The 20,216-nt window shown below is 28.7% G+C and overlaps 1 protein-coding gene across 1 annotated transcript in view; it reads right to left on the reverse strand.

The window, feature by feature from the left end:
- Nucleotides 1-16,915, reverse strand: part of LOC129975651 (amine oxidase [flavin-containing] B-like) — a 31,460-nt gene extending 14,545 nt beyond the window's left edge. The window contains exons 1-5 of the mRNA XM_056088752.1: nt 16,740-16,915; nt 9,081-9,175; nt 6,818-6,955; nt 4,896-5,000; nt 1,145-1,236 (exon numbers count right to left, since the gene is read on the reverse strand). Coding sequence (XP_055944727.1) covers nt 1,145-1,236; nt 4,896-5,000; nt 6,818-6,955; nt 9,081-9,175; nt 16,740-16,782 — 473 coding nt within the window. The 5' untranslated portion in view covers nt 16,783-16,915. The remainder of the gene's footprint in view (nt 1-1,144; nt 1,237-4,895; nt 5,001-6,817; nt 6,956-9,080; nt 9,176-16,739) is intronic.
- Nucleotides 16,916-20,216: the final 3,301 nt, after the last annotated feature.

Consider the following 20,216-nt stretch of genomic DNA (forward strand, 5'->3'; position numbering starts at 1 on the left):
GATAGTTTTACAAATAGCTATACCGAATGGAAGCCAGATGAATGATTTACGGATTTGGAGACTATTTGGCGAGGGAAAAAAAATGAGTTCCCGAATAATTGAGAATCTTAGCGATATTTTCTTTAAAATTCAAGTTCTGATGAATTTCTTACGAGTGAAACTAACTTTTTGATTGACCTAAGTACTTTAAGGTGTACGTACACACTAGAAGATTTTTTTTTTTAAATTTTAACTTTGAAAATCCAGTTTTTTCACAGTAGGTCATTAGTATATGTTTAAACTCATTTCAGTGAGAAAAAAACCCATATTACACTAATTATTAATTAATTAAATAATATTTAATGAATTAATTAGCATACTTTATGAGACATGATATCTTAAATTCTAATTTGTACAGACACACAATTCTAGTTGGAAATGATGCCTAATATTGGTCTTCATGTTGTCTGCCTCAATCAAGTTATAAAAATATATAGTTTTTTTAACAATTTTTTTATCAACGATAAATAGAAAAAGCGAGATTTTTTCTGTAATTTTAACTTTTAAATAGCTATTAAAAATTTATTTCTATAAATATAACTTTGATTGAGGCAAAAAACATCCACTATTTCATACAGATTATTTTGATATATAAACAACTGTATTTGGTTAATTTCTTGTTGAGTTATGATTGTTTGAATGAAGCAACATAGTGGAAAAATATCATTCTTCATAAAATGAGTTTAAAAAAACCGTAACTAGAGTTTTTAATGAAAGTAACTCAAGAAAAATAATTATAGCTCGAGAAATATTTCGAATATTGACAACATCTTGGTATCGTTTGAAAGCTAAAGGATCAGAGAACATTATTAAGCAATAAAAAAAAAATTCGATATTTTGAACGATTTTCGAAGTTTCAAGTGTGTATGTACACTTTAAGAAATAAATATTTTTATGCTTTGTATAATAAAAACGGCTCATTATTTTTATGTACTCTAAAGTTTCCTTCAAATATACTATTTAATTACAAAAAAAAAAAAAAAATCTGTATTTACAAATCAAATTTTGACAACTTTCTGTGTAAAAAATGGCCTAGTTCCCTTGAGTTATTATTTGATTACGCAGCTTATTTAAAACAATTCACGAAATAAGGAAAATATCTTACTGAGTCCAGCAATGCTTCTTGAGAAATGTGTCAAAGGAGGTTGTGTCCCAGATGTCAGCTTTTGGGGCTTTCCAAGGAGCGTCACTGGGTATCTGAAGAGGTGAAAAAAAATAATAACTGATGCAAAGTATACAAATGAAAAACACTGTTTCGAAGATGAAGCCTAATATTTTAAGCTAGAAATCTGTTTTTTTTTCATTATTTTTTTTTCTTTTGTAAATATTGCAAAGGGATTTCTGTACGATTCTTATTGAATTGGTAGTTATTTAATAAGCTCCTATAGGGACACAAAAACTTGACTTTCATCTTTTTACTTTTTTTTTTTTTTTTTTTTTTTTGGCATGCGCCACATTCGAATATCAGCATTCTGAGTTATACTTCGTACTGGTCTTTCGACTTAAGATTTTTGTAATGATTTACTGATGTGTATCAAATGATGATTAAAAAATGTAAAAAGCCACTCGTAAGAAATCATGCCCTTTAGTAATCAAATTATGATTAAAGGGCATGATTTATAAAAAATAGTTTATAACATTAAAATTATCGAAATTTCTTTAAAGGAAAAATCAATGTCAAGAAAAAAATTTTGTTGACAATTTTTAAAATAATTGAAGATGAGGTTATAGCTCCAATAAAGTAGACTTTATTGTTAATTCACAAAAGATTCTCGTAGAATCCTTTTTATATTTGAAAATTAGACTTATAAAAAGAAGTAAATGAAACAATTATAGAAAAAAATTAATCTGAAATTAAGAATTGATAAAATGACTTTTTTGCCCGAATATTCATTTGAGTGATAATATTTACTTATGTCACAGTTTATTACAATATTACTCATGCGCAACGCATTAGCAAAATTTAATAATCGATCATGCGTACAACCAACAATAAAGCAAAATAAACTTTAATCGGAATTTTTTTTTTTTTCCCCTTTGGATATGGAGATTTCTGTTAATTAAAAAAAAGTATAATCTAAGAGGCTAACTTCCTCAGATCAGATGATATATTTCTTCAGATTAAATCATCAGACGATATTTTTCCTATTCGTAAGATATTATCAGAATAAAATATTTTTTTCGTTAATTTCACGGCCTAATAATATTCTTTTTTAAGACCAACTGAGCAAAAATACGTAGACATTTTAAATAAACTGAAAAATTATCGTTTAAATGCTTAGTATGGTAAATGTGATATGCTCATATTTTTCAGAGAATTAAAAAGTTACAACTTCCGCTCATTCAAGCATTTAATTATTTATTTAATTATTAGCTACTTTGGCTTGATTACTGAACTAAATACAAAAAAAGTTCTATAATGCCATGTATGATCAGACATGTCGTTGCCAACGAATGGGTTAAATTAGCGAGGTAATTGGGGAATTTGAAGTAAAAGATTGAACTCTTCTAATAAGAACATAATGTTCGCGACCGTACAGCGAATAATTTTGTAGAAACGTTACTGGATTATAACGTTATTCATATTGCCTCATTGACTTTATGGTCAACGGACGATTATATACTTGTTATATAATGAGCTGACTTTAAAATTTTCTTTTAAAATCTTCACATTTCTGATGACCTTTATTTTAAATGTTTCTTATTGCAGACAAATAAATAATCAGTTTTTCTTAAATTAGCTCGCATTCAACAAACATGAGAGAACTTTGCGCTTTAATGCAGAATTTGAAGCAAAATTTGCTGTTTTTAAATGCTTTATAATCAAGTTTTTTTATTCATCTAAAAAAACGGAAAATTATTACCGAATTATAATAGAATGATTGTAATAAAATTTAGAGCTGTCTTGATTTAAATTTTAAAATGAAGTGAGAACCGTCGTACTTAAGTTTTACAAAGTACCTGGGAGACAATTTTTCGGCAGTTTTTCTTTTCTTTTTCTTTTGTAAAAGTGTAAATAAAATCCTATCCTATGGCACCTTTAAAGTTATAAGCGAAATCTAATCGAATTGCGAAAGTGGGGTCTGATATGCTTATGCAGGTCATGTTAAGCCATATGGTAATATTTAGTTATAAAAAATCCTGCGTGTGTGTAAAACCGCGTTTTTTCCGGAAAGATACCTATATAGAATACACTTAAAAAGCAAAACCTTATTTGTATATAAAATTTGATTCAAATCGTTAGAGCCGTTTCCGAGGTATACAAAATGAATTTATATTATATTATACTATACAAGAATTGCTTGCATATACTAACCAGATTACAATACAATCCGACTGTTGCTTAAATCTGATTTCTCAATTAATTGTATGGCTGTGCAAATAAAACTTAGTTTGCTTAGGATTATAGTAATTAATCTCAAAGGGATCATGTGACATCTGTCACTAAGTTAAACACAATTACTCGCCTATCACAGAAATGTCCCAAGACAAAAATACTTTTACTAGATTAAATTCCACCGTCAAAGTTTATTCATAGTACTCTATTTCATTACTTTCTTCATAGTACTCTATTTCTTCTATGAGTACAAAGTTACTCATTGTACTTTATTTCAGAATATTCAGAAGTATTCTGAAATAAACTAGATGTATTGATTTCTTGTATGTAAGGACTTGTTACCTGCATTAATCTCCGACAGGGAAACAGAAGCCAACACATTATCCACAAGGGGTAACTGAGAGTGATCTACTTTTATTCGTACCGTATTTAATTATATTATACTTTCACGTATACTTTGCATACGAGAAAGTACTGTAATGGTAAATAAAAATTCAAAAGATTCGAGATTTTAACGAAGTTCTATTTTTTATATCTCCCTAAGTTCGAAAAACACATTTTTGGAAAATGCCATCTGTTTTCTCTATGACTAAGATAACTAAAAATTAAGCTCTTTGAGCTAGACGGATGAAATTTGGTACACTGTCTTTACTCCAAATTTGTAGATTTCCATCAGTGAAATCCATTCTGAGAACATCTGTCCGTCCGATTGTTTGATCATAAATTAACATCTTAACACTACAAAACAAAGAGGGCTAGCTAAATAAAATTCGGTATACAGTTTTAACATTTATCGTATAGACATATAACAAATTTTGAGCAAAATTCAACAAGAGATTGACCGCCTGTCGGTTTGCCCTTTTAGAAACATGAAAATAGGATAACTAAAAAAACATAATGACTTAAATAGGTCAAATTTGGCTTATGATTTTGTGACAAGTGCAGTTTTGTGTGAGTTTTTTTGTTTCATTCATTTGGGAAAAGTGCGTCTAAATAAAAAATTCTATTCTTTGATTCTATAAATTGTAGGGTAGGGATTGAACATCCACTGTTCTGTACTTTCAGCAGCGATAACACAAAAACACTACGTCTTAATAATACATGAAATTTGATATCTGATTTTATGACTGCAATTGTAATTTTGAGTCAAAATATAGTTCCGACTAGGTGCAAAAAAGTCTAAAATACACATTTGATTTTATGGTGCTTGTATTAATCATATATTAGCTACAAATAGCAAATAGACTCTTTCGTAATTAATTAAATGCATTTACTAGATATTATGTGAGAAAATTTAGGAATATCTGTCTTGTTAGTTTTTTGCAGAAATTCATCTGAAATGAAATAACCTTAAAATGAAAAGAGTAGAAAAATTGTCCGGTCAAATTTTTCAAAAATCAGAAATAATTACTGAATTATCTGCTTTCGTACAATTCAAACTAAGTTGAAACATATTATGTTTCTAAAACATGCTTTTATTCTAAACATACCATTGCTTGTAAAAGAGAATTTCACTTACTTCGGCTCCCATTTTATCAATGAGTGAGCTGATGGTGTTTATATCCAGATCGGCGAAGAAGTCTCGCTTGGGATCATCACATGATCCGAAACGCATTCTCTGGCCCTGATCACAAAAATTGGAATAATCAAAAAATCTAATGCATATTCAGGATGTTAAAATTTACTGCATATGCAAGATGTTAAAACCCAATGCGCATTCGGGATGTTAAAACCCAATGCATATTCGGGTTGTTAAAATCCAATGCATATTCGGGTTGTTAAAATCCAATGCATATTCGGGTTGTTAAAATCCAATGCATATTCGGGTTGTTAAAATCTAATGCATATTCGGGATGTTAAAATTTAATGCATATTTGGGATGTTAAAATTTAATGCATATTCAGGATGTTAATGCATATTCAGGATGTTAAATGGTTATAAAGCGAATGATAATCAATGTGCGGAATATGGAGTGCTATCTTACATTCATGATAAAGAAATACTTTTCTTCGTAGGAAAGATAAGAAAATTAAGTAAAAACTCAAGAATGGTTCTTGCCAAGCACATCGAAATCAAACTCACCGTAGAAAAACTCGTCAAAAGTTCATCTAGAATATCTACTAGAAATGGTAATTTTTTCTTTTTGGTGTTGATGAGAAATTCCTAAAAATATCAACTTGGCGACTGGATAATATTTTTTATATTTACTTATAAATTCAATCACATGCCTTGTTAAAGTTAATAATTAGCGACCAATAATTTAGTAATTGTCCATATCTTAGAAGAACAGAACGTCGTGTCATAACCTTGTTTTCGTCAATTTTAAAGAGACTGATTGGTTTGATGGCATTGTATGGGCATTTTATTTCACTCAAAATATTTAAAGATATTTAAACTGAATTCACCAATTTCAGAAATTTTTCAAGTTATAATTTGATTATATTTATTTTTCACGAGCATGCAAAGTTAGTAATTTAATAAATAGATTCTTATAGAATGCATTTGATTTTTCCATTTATAAAAAAATTTAATACAAATTACAATTTAATACGACTTTAGTGAAGCATAATTGGTCAGGTACTTTTTTGCTTTAATACCTTCAAAGAGTTATTGTAATGTTTATAAATAGCAAGCATTTAATTAAGTATTATTGCATACGATTTTAAAGCTGTATAACCATGAGTCGTAGTTGGCAAATAAATACAACACATACATATTGTCGCGTAGATAAAGTTAGTTACAATATTTTCAAAATAAAAAATAGCTTAAAATTAATCATTAATATCTTAAATTAAAAAAAGTTGAAATGCTAATATAAATTAATTAATTCATTAAAAGGGAGGAGAGCTGGGGAATCTTACAGTGTAAGCTGCATAGGATTTTAAAATGCCTCATTTGCCATTGCTTTTACTAACACTGCCATAAAACAGAAACTTAGTCTATTTTTGCTTCCGTCTTATGTCTTTAGCTTCAGATTAAATATTCCCTTGTGTGCTCTTATTTAAGGCTATTAGCTCTATATTCATTGTAAATTTAGATGCATTAATGTGACAATGTATTGAATGAAGTGTCATAAATTCGGCATCCTGGTCAGTTGGATATGTATTTGCACAAGTCATCTGACAACTAACTATTCTTTGTCTTACTGCATGCTGTAAAATGCAAGGCGTCGTTTTACATCCTTTCACATCAATAATCACATTGTTTTACATCCTGCAAAAAGTTCTATGCATTCCAAAGTTAATTCTGTGAGCGGTAATTGACTTCATTAAAAAATAATTGTTATTCATAGACTGTAATTATCATTCAATGCGAGATTCTCTCCCATTTTTCATGTGTTTGTGGAACTCTATTTCGGTTTTCGACAGACTACCATTATAGTTTATTGAGCTTATGGTTACCGGCCAAGAAATCGGATTTATGTCAAGAGTTTAAACTTACATTTCGGTACAGTAGAAGGTCGGCATCTTCGTTGATTTTATAAAAATCCACACCAAGCTCCTTCGCCATTCGTAATATGTTAGTTTGCGTGGGTCCAACATAAGCTCCACCAATGTCCACATAATTGACCTCAGGACTCTGTAAAGAAAAAAAATATATAATTAATTTTTATCATTATTAAAGAGAACATAAATTTAAAATCAGAGGGAATGGTAAACTTTTTACCCAAAATTTTAAACCCAAAACTTTTTTGCACAATCTTTAATATAGATGTTCTCCCAGTAAGCGCTTCTCATGACATAGTTGTGAAATATTAGCCCCTTTGGCGTGAATTTGACATTTTTTTTTAATCTATGGTATAATCCTTGGCGAATTTTTGGCAATAAATTACTGGCATGCGGTCAGAAATGTTCAAAAATCGAATTTAGGTTTCAGGCGCGTTTTTCCCAATCGATCGGAACAAAAATTTGACATAAAACTACACTTAAAGTCACAAAATCCCATACTAAATTTGATATATTTAATTCGCTATAGTTTTGAGTTATGGCATTTATATATTTCTGAAAGTACAGACCGACGGATGGTCAACTTCTATTTGAATTTCGCCAAAATTTGGTCACGTCTATACTAAAGATGTTAAACCTGTGTACCGAATTTTGTATCTAGTTCTCTTCATTTTGTAGTTATCGCGCTAGATATTTACGTATTAACGCCACCGCAGCTACAGATTTGGCGATTTTTGAGTTAATGCGCCAATAAAAAGCTTAATCTGTAGCTGTGGTGGCGTTGAATTTTAAAAATGATTGGCGGCACTTAAAAACCGCCAAATCTGTAACTGCGGTGGCGTTAATGCGTAAGTATCTCGCGCTAACTTATAATCGAACAGCGGACAGGCGGACTTCCTCTGAACGAATTCTACTCAAAATTTGATAGAAATCTATAGATGTGGTTTTAAGCCTCTATACCAAATTCCATCCGTCTAGCTCAACGCATTTTTTAGTAATCTTTGTCACAGGCAGACAAACAAACGGGTATTTTTTTTAAATGCGTTTTTCAAACTCAAGGGGCTCTAAAATGTAAAGATTCGTCAAAATCTCGTGTTCGAATTTTTTAACGATTACTATACTTTCTCTATAGTGTTTATAAGAGAAAGTAAAAAAAGAAAAGTTTCACCCATTTTTATACTCTTTTTATTCTTGCATCAATGACTATTATTTAAATATACATTTTGAAAATTATATGGATTTGGTTATGTGTGCGGCTGTGGATTTTGCAATCTCAAAAAATATGCACGATTCTACGAATTTTCGTGCGTAACTTCTTTTAAGATTTAATCACTTTGATAACCTTTAAATAGATTTTTCTTTCGTTTTGTAACCTTTTAACAATCAGAGATCTCATTAGCGGAGTATTGTGCATAGATTCATACGGTAGACCATAATTTCAAAGAAGGTCAATGGGGTGAAGGATTTCCACAGAAAATTTCATTTGCTTTACAAGTAACTACTACTTTGATTTCAAGTCGATTATAATTTATTTTTAAATTCAGATTTTTCCTCTATTCTGGCATCTACAGAAAATGTTTAATTCCTCTACATTTCTGAGAACAGAATTTTTGATGTTTCAATTCAGGTACAAGAATAAAGAATAGTTTTGATTGAATAGTAACCAGTTGAATGATGGTTACAATTTTTTTATTTTGTAATTTAAAATTAAGAATTCTATAAAAGCATATAAGTATATTATGTTTTATTCTATAACACTACAAAGATAGCTTTTAATCAGTTAACTGTTTTTGACAAGTATACTGATCATGGAAAAAGGACAACATTTTGTGTTATGACAAGTTTATTCGTCAAGATTTATAAGTAAGTTAGAGTAACTTATAGTTTTGGAGTAATTTAAAGTAATTAGTAGGAGTAATAATAATTTAGATACGCATTTTCTAAAGAGGTCGAAACAATTAACTGGTTAAACACTGGTGCCCTTATTATTTGTAAACACTAACATTAATACTATAACAATGCTAGAAGGTCTCTACAAAGTCATAGTATCTTTTTCAAAAATCGAAATCATAAGATTGTTTTAAACAAGACAATATCAATACTAAGATGACCTCATTTTAATACGAGCCAAAAGATGAGGTCAAAGTCAAAATGTTACATTTTCTCCCCGCACAAAACAGAATAACAGGTCTAACGGTAAGTGACCTCTTTTTTTATGCAAAACAAATTAGATTTGAAAATAATTGATTGCGCTTTACCCTTTTCGTAAGCGTTCGTCCTCCAACACGATCACGTGCTTCCAACACAATAACATCGATCCCATAATCCCTCAGCAATTTTGCTGAGCTTAAACCTAAAATGGAAAGTAATAATTATTTCTGTTTCGTTAGTTATACAGTTCTAATCTACATTAAAAGTGTATATATTATGTGCAATTTTAAAAGTAATTTGATATATAATGTATTTACAAATGCGTGACATTATTTAATTGTATTTTATACACATAATTATAAATATATGTACTATTTAAGCAATGTATATTTTACTAATTAAAATACAAACTTATTAATACATTGAATAACCTTCAAGCGTGAGAAAATTTTATATTTAATCTTTCAAAATTCTGAGCATTTTAGCTATGGAAATCTATAGTTGAATATATTTCTTTTTCATATACCAAATTAATATTTTAAAGTAATTTTTAGTTGTCTTCGTAATGTTTTCAATGAAACAATTTCCATAAATATTGCTCATTAACAGACTCAAACTTGTATTTATGTAATTTTCACTTCTGATTCACTTAATTAGTAAAATAACATTCAAATCTTAGCGATAGAAACCTTTTAAACATTGTTTATAAAAAACTGTCCTGATATTGACCTCTTTTCAGCATTTTCTCGCATTCTAATAATCGTCTGTTGAAATCGCCATTTGAAATTTTGATAAATTTTCTCATTTTAGACTTCCCTGAGATCGAAAAACCATATTTATGGAATTATGTCTCCCTATCTATCTGTCTTTGAACACGATAGCTCAAAGACTCAATGATCTAAAGAGGTGCAATTTTTATATATGGTCTTGACACCAAATGCACAGTTTTTAATCCAATTTTGACCGAAATAGATTCACAGAAAGTTCGGCTTTCTCCCTAAATACAAGTGAAAACGATAATCACAAAACGTTTAGTAGATAAAATTTGATATGCAGTTTTAGCATATAAAGAGTAGATCGATTTCAATTGTGTCTGATGGTTGATCATCTGTCGGTCTATAAAATCTCATGCAAATAAATGCAATGAAGAAAAAAATGCGACGCTTTGAATAAATAATATTTTGTAAACAATTCTGTAACTAAAATTAATGTGTCAGTTCAGTGATAAATTTTGGCTTCATTCGGAAGAAAAACGGTGGGAGTTTACTCCCCAAAACTTTCTTACATTCTCTCTTATAAAATTGTTATCTCCCTCACCCTGCATAAAATTTTGGGCTTTGGGTAAGCTGCGAATCCTTTGTGTGGCAAAAGTGAACAATAGTTACGAAATAATTATCTTTGGCGTATATTTAGCATTTTTTACGTAATTTATTTGTGATCTTTGACGATGTTTTGGCTAATAGTACCCGAAAATCAAATTTGTGTTTTAGACGCGTTTTTTTTCAAACGATTTAAATGGAAATTTGACACAAAACTACCACTGTATTCACAAAATCGCATGCCAAATTTGATATACTTAAGTAGCTGCATTTTTTATTTATCATGTTTTCATGCCTCTGAAAGTGTAGAAAGTCAACCCCTTGTTGGATTTGGCTCAAGGTTTGGTTAAATGTTAAATGTGTTCCAAAATCTTATTTAATTAGCTCTATATAGATAAATTACCTAACTTTAGACAGATAAATTTATCTATCTAGCTTTCCCTTCAGTTTGTAGTTACCGCGTTTATATTCGGACAGACGGACTTCCTCAGAATCTATTTTGCTTAAACTTTGATAGAAACCTGCAAATTTGGTATAAATACCACCAAAGTGTATCCGTCCAGCTGGAAGTGTTTTAAAATTATTTTTGTCACAGGCAGAGAGGCAGACATAATGCCAAAAATGTGTTTTTCGAACCTAGAAAGGTCCAAGTGTAGATATCTCAAGTTGGAATTTTTCTATTTCGTATACGGGAAAAGGCATTCGAAATGCATACCATATTACATAAAATAAAATGTTCATGCCGGCGTCCTGGCATAGGGGTAGCGCATCTTCCCCGTGATCTGGGCGTCCCAGGTTCGAATCCCGGTTTGGGCATGGTTGTTCTCCATCTGTGTTCTCTCTGTGAAGTGTGTGAATGTGCCCCCCTGTAAAAAGGGGTTGTGCAAGCGAATGTGTGAATTTCATCTTCATATGAGCTAGAAGTCAGACTTCTGCCCTCGGGTGCTCAGGAGTCTTTACCCTCAGAAGCTACTGCACCCCCTTTCCGTGGTAACACGAACACGAACAAAATGTTCATGTGCTTTTCTTTAAAAATAAAATTAATATTAATGGCGTTGACGACTTTGCCCAAAGTCCATAATTTTTATGTTGAGAAGAGGGTGAAAAATAACATTTATTTTGGAAAATGAGGGGGAAAAAAATTGGGGAATTATTCCTCTATTTCATTTTTGAGTTCTCAAATTGAAAATGCTAATTCATTGAAATCACTTATCTAGTGAGCTGTCAAAGGTTAACAATCTCTTATAATTCATACCATTATTAATTAAATTAAAAAAACGTATATCGATGCAATCGAGAATGTAACGATCTTCCTAATGAGCGAAATGATAATTTACAAAAATGAATAAGCAGTTTCTCAACTCAAGTAATTTCGCATGCCAAATTATTTATATCATTAAAGCCAACTAATGTTTTCTCAATAACACCACGTGACCTTGATCGGCATATATTCCTCGAACGCTCAGTTTCAATTACCGTTATTTGATTCAACAAATGCAAAAAAGAGCTAATTGTATCTCATTCATTGCGAAATTATTCTTTCCTTTTTTTAATAACCTTCCACTGCATCTAAAAATAATTATAATGGTTTTTCTATTTTCCGATATATTCTAACATTGAGATGTAAAAATAATAAAAATTTCAATTAAAAAAAATTCAATATAAATATGATTATTTTTGATACAGTGATTAATTCAATAATGTGCAATTTTGAAATTAACATTACATATTAAATTGCATCCATTTATCTAGTTTCATCTTTGAGTTTTCGAGTTCACAGTTACTAGGACAAAATTCCAGAAATGTTCATTTCGAATTCAGTAAAGGTATATGAAACGTACAGTTTTGTCATAACCCAGAGGTCGCATTATTCAGCGATTATAAAACTTTTAAAACGATCTTACTTAACTTCGCACTCTTCATGTATGTAAAGATGAAACTTTGCAATCGATTTTTGGCTTTTCCTTCATGTACTTGAGTTCTGAAATTTTGTGCATGTGTTGCCGATGACAGAAGAATATATAAAATTATTTTAGAACTATTAACTATCAAAAATTGATTTTTCGGAAGTAGAGCCATTTCGAATTAAATTTGAAAAATAATAATTTATAATAATTATTTTTATAGCAATAAATTATAAAATATATTAAAAACTTGAAAATTGAAAAAATAAAATAAAAATTTTTTGACAACTTACGGTAACTCTATAAGAATCACTGAAGTTTTACTATTTTAACATCCATATTTTTAATAAAGAACATTTTAAAGAAATCAAGAACATATGTGAAGATAAGAATTAAAGAATTTTCAAAATAAGAATATTGCTAATGGCAGCCAAGTTATTTAAATTATGTAATAATTAGAATATTTCTTTATAGAAATTAATGATATTAGAAGATTATTAAAAACTTTTCGGTTTTAGCGACCAACTAGTTCACCGGAATTAATGTCCAGTTAAAGATTTAATTAAATACTTTATATACCTTGTTCTTAATAGTTTTTTCATCGAAATACTTTTAAATTTCCTCATTAAATAGATACATAATTCATACTATTTTAAAAGCCTTACACAATTCTTTTCATTTTTCTATGAATTTCCTTTATTTTCATTTTCTAAAAATCCTAAAAATAAAATGGATATACTTCTTTGTTTATAGTTTAACAATGTAATTTAATTCTAACATAAAACATTTTTTAAACAAACAAAAAAAATTGGCATTTTTACTTTTTTGTATATGAAATACAGAGAAAATGTTGTAATCGTCATTTTCAGTTAATAGATTCCCTTGTTGCAATGAAATTTAAACAGTATTTTTTCTTTGTTTCATTAAATATTTACTCTTTTTTTTTTGTTTATTGTTGATAGCTTAAAAAGAAAAATTCTACTTATTATCAAGCATTTTACATGAAGAATTAGAATTTGAAACTGCATTACCGCCAAAGACACCAAAGAATTCGAAATAGATTGCTCAAATACTTGAGTTTATAATGGCATTGTGATGTTATCAGAAGTAATTTAGACATGCAAAATTTTTATGCTGTTATATTGTGCCTTTTGAACACCTTGGACGAAATAATTCTGCATTTTGCAATGAAAACTCTACTGTCGCAATCCAACTACAATGCAGACAAAACCTGTGACTACATTTTATAAACACGTAATAATAAATACTCTCGATAGCAGTAGTGCGCATGCATATTTAAAACCTCTAATATTTTTGTGAAAGAAAATTTCTGCGAATGCTTTCCTGAAAATAAATAATTTATATATAAAGCAGCCCTTTGTTCCATTTCGATTAAAACATACGCTATTTCTTATCATTACTGCATAATTAGGAAATTATGAACACAAAATTTTATATATCCGTTCCGTTCTAAAGTTCTAAATATATCAGTTATATTTTCACAGGAGATGCCTAAACACCTATTTAATTTGGATTATTTTATAGTTTCTATAAATACCTTCAATATCTATTAATACGATAAATTTCGATTTATATCGCCAATTATTTTCTTTCGTTTCGTAACTTATTTGTTTTGTAATTATCGTCTGCTGAATATATACTAAAGCTGATATTTGATGCTTACAAAAAATAAATTTATTATTTTGGGAATTTCTTAAAATAGAATTATTCTAAAAATAATTTTAAAAATTATTAATTTTTTTATATGAAATATCTTTAATAACAAATAAAATACGGAAGCGCTTTTGTAAGCTATCTTTAGAATGCATCAACTTCTTTAGGCAGAAATTCTGAACACGTACAAGTTCGTTTATGTTTGATTAATATTCATACGTGTACTCATTTTCGCTAGTTCCATATGATATGCAAATACAAATTTTATTCACGTATAGTGGAGAAATGATTCACTGAATTTAAATTTCTCCGATTCTTTATGAATTTTAATTTCAGAATCAGACTGGATATACTAATTGTGTTTGTTTTTAACGTGATGATTTTTATAGGCTGGATAATAGCTTTGAGTTGCAGGATGCGTCGAGTGTTATACGTGATACAAAAAGTGTTTGAAAACGCTTCAAAATGTAGAATGCTGAACATAGAGTAAACAAATTTGACACATAGTTATTTCTTGGGTAACAAGCGCACTATACACGACGAAATTGAGTTTCAAAATTTAATTATATTTTTAATTAAAAATGAATATAAAATGTAACAATGTATATTTTGAAATGCAAGCTAGCTACAGAAAATATATTTTAGTATTATAAGAAATTTTAGAATAATCTGAAGCATGGTCAAAGAAAAAGCTCTATAAAAGAAATTGGAAGACAGCATACACAGAATACTGATTAATAATTAATATGGAAGGCTGAATCCAACATATTAAAATGGTGAGAACGGAACGATAATTGTTAATATTTCGACAATATTCGCATATATATTTGTAAATATAATTTTAATTTAAAGGTCAGAAAAAAAGAGCCAACTTGCTTGCAGACAGAGATGAAACTAATTTCGATAATATAGACCAAAAACTTTAAAAAAAGAGAGAATTATATCATTAAAAAAATGAATATGCAGTTAAATAATGTAGAAATATTTTTTCTTTTTATGGCCAATTAAGTATAAATAATTGTTGCCAAAATGTCAGAAAATGCAAGACAGTATTTTTTAAAAAAAATAAAACAATAGATTTATAGTGGTTTTTCAAATTCGTGAACTATTTATAAAGAAACTGTTTAGAATGTAAAAAATAATGAATAAAAAGGAAAATAAATAGTTTTGAAAATAAATATCTTCAAAAAAATCTACTTTGTAGAAAATCATAATAGTTTGTAAGCAATAACTTATATTAAAAAATACTCCTAAACAAATTTATAGAGTTCAATTAATAAGGATTTTTAAAAGGTAAAAAAAGAATAAGTCTAAAAATTAAATAATAAAAATACTAAATATTTCTAAGTTTTAAATCCCGGAATTTAATTAAAAAGAAATTTGTAACTGAAATGGATACGACTATTTTTACCATAAAAAGTTGTTGGGAAAATAAGTGTGGATTAGTTTTCTAAACGTATTCAATTCAAACCAGTTCAGAATAAAATATTTTTAATAATTTTCAAAAGAAAAAAGAAAAATTAAATAATTGAATATTGAATCTTATGTTCAGACAAAAGTCATGGTGAAGAATTAAATTTTTTTGGAGTAAAGAGGTAAAAATTCGAAGTATTGAAAATTTAATACTATTACTTCTGATAAATGCAGGAATAAAAATAATTTTGAATTTAATATTGATATAAATATTCAATTGAATCAATTCAAAAATAAGATTTGTTTATGATACCCAGGAAAAGACCAAAATATATTACGTTTTAAAATGGTGAATGAAATTTTAAACAAGTAACTAAATAGAAATTCAATATTGAAAATCATTGAAACAATCCAAAAATTCTATATCCATTCTACCAGATAATTTTATAAAATCATTTATATTTGATTAGAAATGATTTCATTTTATTTTAGGAAGAATTTTCTTTTAAAATTTGTTTGAATACTTTAAACAAAAGCGATTAATTTAGCATTTCAATACTTTAATAAAAATCTTCAATAATAAATTACAAATAAATTTGAGATTATTTTATGAAATAAAAAATACAATATATAACGTATTTTTCTATTAATGCCGCCATTTTTTAAATCTTTACCTTAAAAGTTTGTTTAATAATTATCGTCTGCCAATATATTATATGACTAATACTTGATGCTTACATTATTTATAACAAAATAATTAATTCATTTGTAATTAAAAAAATAGAATTATTTCAAAACCTTTAAAAATAAGTTATTTTTTATTTGAAATATTTTTAATATATTAATTTAATTCTTTTATTTTAAACATTATCAAAAGTAATAAAAAACTAGTGTATGACTTTTTTTATACATTAGACTTTTTTTAAAGTAATGTTTTTTTTTCAGCAAATGGAGTCGCATAAAAAATATTAGACCTGAAAAAAAACTGATAAATTTTTCAAGGATCAGAATCTTCTGCATTTTTAGTTAAAATATCTGAGAAAATAATCTTCATTTAAGAGACTCTTAAAATTTGATGCATAGTTATTTAAAATTAATTTCATTTTAACTATTGTTAAAGGTTTAATTTTTTTTTCTTGAATATCGATAAAATCTTTTTTATGGATGTAAACTGGTTAGTGTCAGAAATTTCTGATATAAGGAATGTTAAAGAAATATTTTAATAAATTAATATTGAAATTTAATCATTTAATTAAAATTATTTTTTAAAATCTTAAACTATATATTTAATATTTCTTTCCTCAAACTATCCTTACTTTTGGCAAAAATATTAATAGGTGCAATATAATTTATTTATTTATAAATTATTTTAAATGCCCAATGGGCAATTAAAAATATGCACCACTACGCAGCGGATGATTAAAAAAGAAACGATCAATAAGAGAAACCAACTAACCGCTAATCCCTGCTCCAACAATAATCACATCACAGTCAGTCATGTTTAAATGAAGTCTGGTCAAACAGCAGCAGATGGTGATCCTTCGGAAGTTGAACGAGAACTGACAAAGAGTTCACCGTGTTTCTTAACCTGTTTCCGTTCTTTTTTTTTCTTGCACTCTCCGAGACTCGTCGGTGAAGCGCGCTAACTCAACAGGTGTTGAAATCGTGTTCCTTTTATATTCGTTTTCGGATTAATCAAAATGAAAAGCAAGGTGATGATTGGTTAAAAATAGAACAGAATCCGAAACTAGTAATTGCTATTCGCGGACAAATGAGCTTAGCTTATTACTGGCAAGACATCTCCGCGTAACGATTAGATAAAGGATTAATAAGATAATTTTTATTTGTTTGTATATTAAGCTTCCGTAGAGGGGGAAAAAAAACGATCATTAAAATATACAGCCTCAAAATTTCTTTCAGGTATAATGTCGATTTTTTCTTTCTCGCATACGTAGTATAGAGAAAGCAATGTAATCTTCAAAAATTTTGAAATCGTTTTTGACGAATCTCTCTATTTCAGACCTCTCAGAGTTCAAAAAACACAATTTTGGAAAATGACCGTCTGTCTGTCTGTTTGTAACAAAGATAACTCAAAAAGATTTAAACTAGACGAATGAAATTTGGTATATGGTCTTTACACCAAATTTGGAGATTTCTATCAAATTTTGAGCAAAATCTATTCAGAGGAAGTCTGTCTGTCCGACTGTTCGAATATAAGTTAACACGATAACAACAAAGCGAAGAGAATTAGATGGATAAAATTCGGTACAAATATTTAACATCTTTAGTGAGGACACCTAACAAATTTTGTGCCAAATCCAACTAGGATTTGACTATCTTTAGGTCTCTATTTTCAGAAATGTGTAACGCGCTAACTCAAAAACACAATGACTTAAATATATCGAATTTGGTATGCGATTTTGTGACTACAATTGTAGTACTGTACCAAATTTTTGTTTCAATCAATCGGTTGGGAAAAACACGTAAGCATCAATTCGATTTTAGATACTATTAACTGCATACCAGGAATTTGTCGCCTAAAAACTCGCCAAGGATGACACGATAGACACATTAAAAATGCTAAATTCACATCAAAGGATAATACTTCGTAACTATTATAAGCCAATGCCATGTAAGGTGTTCTCTGGCATGACAAGTTTATTACAGAAGTTTTTGGAGACAACTCCAGCTGGTTTTCTTTTGTAATTATAGAAAAACCCTGGTCAATCGAAACTTGGATATCTTCTGAGACCGCACACTGCATTGCTAGGGAATAATCGTAATTATTCCTATAAAACTGAAGTTATCGAGTCTTTTCGAATAGGTATTTATACACTACAAATTAAGTGTATATTCTTGTACTTACTCTAAACTTAAAAGTGAAATTTTAATTTCAATAAAAATCCTAAATTCTTCTTATAAAGACAACTGCCGCTGGTTTTGTACTCAAAACATTTCAGCTTTTTGAGCTCGTTTTGTACTCAAAACATTTCAGAACTACATACGAAACAGTAATAGATAAACATGGTTTAGTCGAAAAAATCGCTATTTGAAATGACACTCCCCCACTATAGTTTAATATTTTCCCTCGGTAACTCCAAAAAAAATTGATTTTTACATCATTTAAAAAGATTTTTAAACTATCAAAATAGAATTCTTTAAACACCGGGTATTTTAAGGGGGGTATCGTATATTTTCTGGAAGACTGTAAATCCTTATCATAATACTGGGGAAGATTTAAGAAATATAGAACTTTGTTGTGAATCTAGAATACGATATTTGGCGGTTAATGCGCAAACAACCGAAGATGGAACATGTATTTTAATCTTTTTTTTTCTCGATCAGTTGAAATCAATATTAGGCATAGAACTACAACTGTAATCACAAGATCACATATCAAATTTCATTTATTTAAATCACTGAGATTTTGAGTTAATCGCGTTTCAATGCATTTGAAAATATAGACTGACAAAAGATCGTCTCCTTGTCTGTTTTTTTTGTTCAAAAGTTGATACGAATCAACAGTTTAGATGCTAAATTTATTAATTAAATCTATCTACTTTATTTACTTGAAATTTATTCTAGTTCCTTACGTTTTACAATTATCGTATTTACTTGTAGCCGGATGGAAAGACTTATTCTGGTCAAATTTCGGATTTTCAAAATTTTATAGAAATCTAAGTTTAATGCTGATATTCAATTTCATTTGTCTAAAAGAGGTTTTCAGCTATCTTGTTGACCGACATAATTCCAAAAATGTGCTTTTCTGATTCAGGTAAGTCTGAAATATGGAATTAGCCAAAAGGTCAGTTGCCAGTTACAATATTTCGTCTTTGTTTATTTATAAGCGAGAAAGAAATAACGATAATACCATTAGTTATATTGTGTATAAGACAAAGAAAAATCACTTGATTCCACTAAATATTCTAAATACGAAAGAACGACGTTGAAAAGTTACAAATGAACCATCCAGCTGTGAAATCTTTGAATGGAATTCTTTTCTTCTTTTCCCCCTGTCTATTGAATGCAAATCGTTGTGAATGACGTCACGAGAAGCCTCAGTAAGTCCGTAGTGGTAGAAAAACGAAAGGCGGACTTAGTTGAGAGCAAATCTTTTTCTTGTAAGCCATGATCCATCAGAGCTCTGTTGCAGATCAATAAAGATCATTTCTAAGAAAGTTATTGCATTATTTATATAAATAATGTAATTTTTTTTAAATATAAGAACTTAATACGTTTATCCTAAAGCTTTATTTCCCTGAAATAATAATTAACAATTAATTCAATAATATATTGATTTTTTTTTTTAAATTGACAATGTCATATTTTACCAATTTTTACTTTCTTGCATACTTAGTATCGAGAAAGTATAGTAATCAACAAAAAATTCGAACTCGAGATTTTAACGAATATCCACGTTTTAGACTTCCATTTAGATTCTGAGTTCAAAAAATGCATTTTTGGAAAATGTCTGTGATAAAAATAACTAAACAACGCTTTGAGCTAGACGGTTGAAATTTGATGTACGATCTTTACAACAAATTTGAAAATTTCTATCAGATTTTGAGTAAAATCTGCTCAAAGAAAGTTCGTCTGTCCGAATATAAATTAACGCTGCAATTACTAATGAAGAGAGCTAGATAAATTTGTGTACCGAATTCTATTCATCTAACATCTCGTCAAATTTCGAGTCAAATCCCACTATGGGTTGATCTTCTGTCGGTCAGTACTTTTAGAAATATGTAAGCGCGTTAATTCAAAAATGCAAGGACTTAAACATATCAAATTTGGTATGAGATTTTGTGACTATAAGTTTAGTTTTGTGTGAAATTTTAATTTCAATGGGTTGAGAAAAATGTGTGTAAAGCACAAATTCATTTTTCGAGTACTATTAACAGCTTACCATGAATTGATCGCCGAAGATCACAAGATA

Source organism: Argiope bruennichi, chromosome 7 (assembly GCF_947563725.1).
Source record: "Argiope bruennichi chromosome 7, qqArgBrue1.1, whole genome shotgun sequence".
NCBI classification, from domain to species: domain Eukaryota; kingdom Metazoa; phylum Arthropoda; class Arachnida; order Araneae; family Araneidae; genus Argiope; species Argiope bruennichi.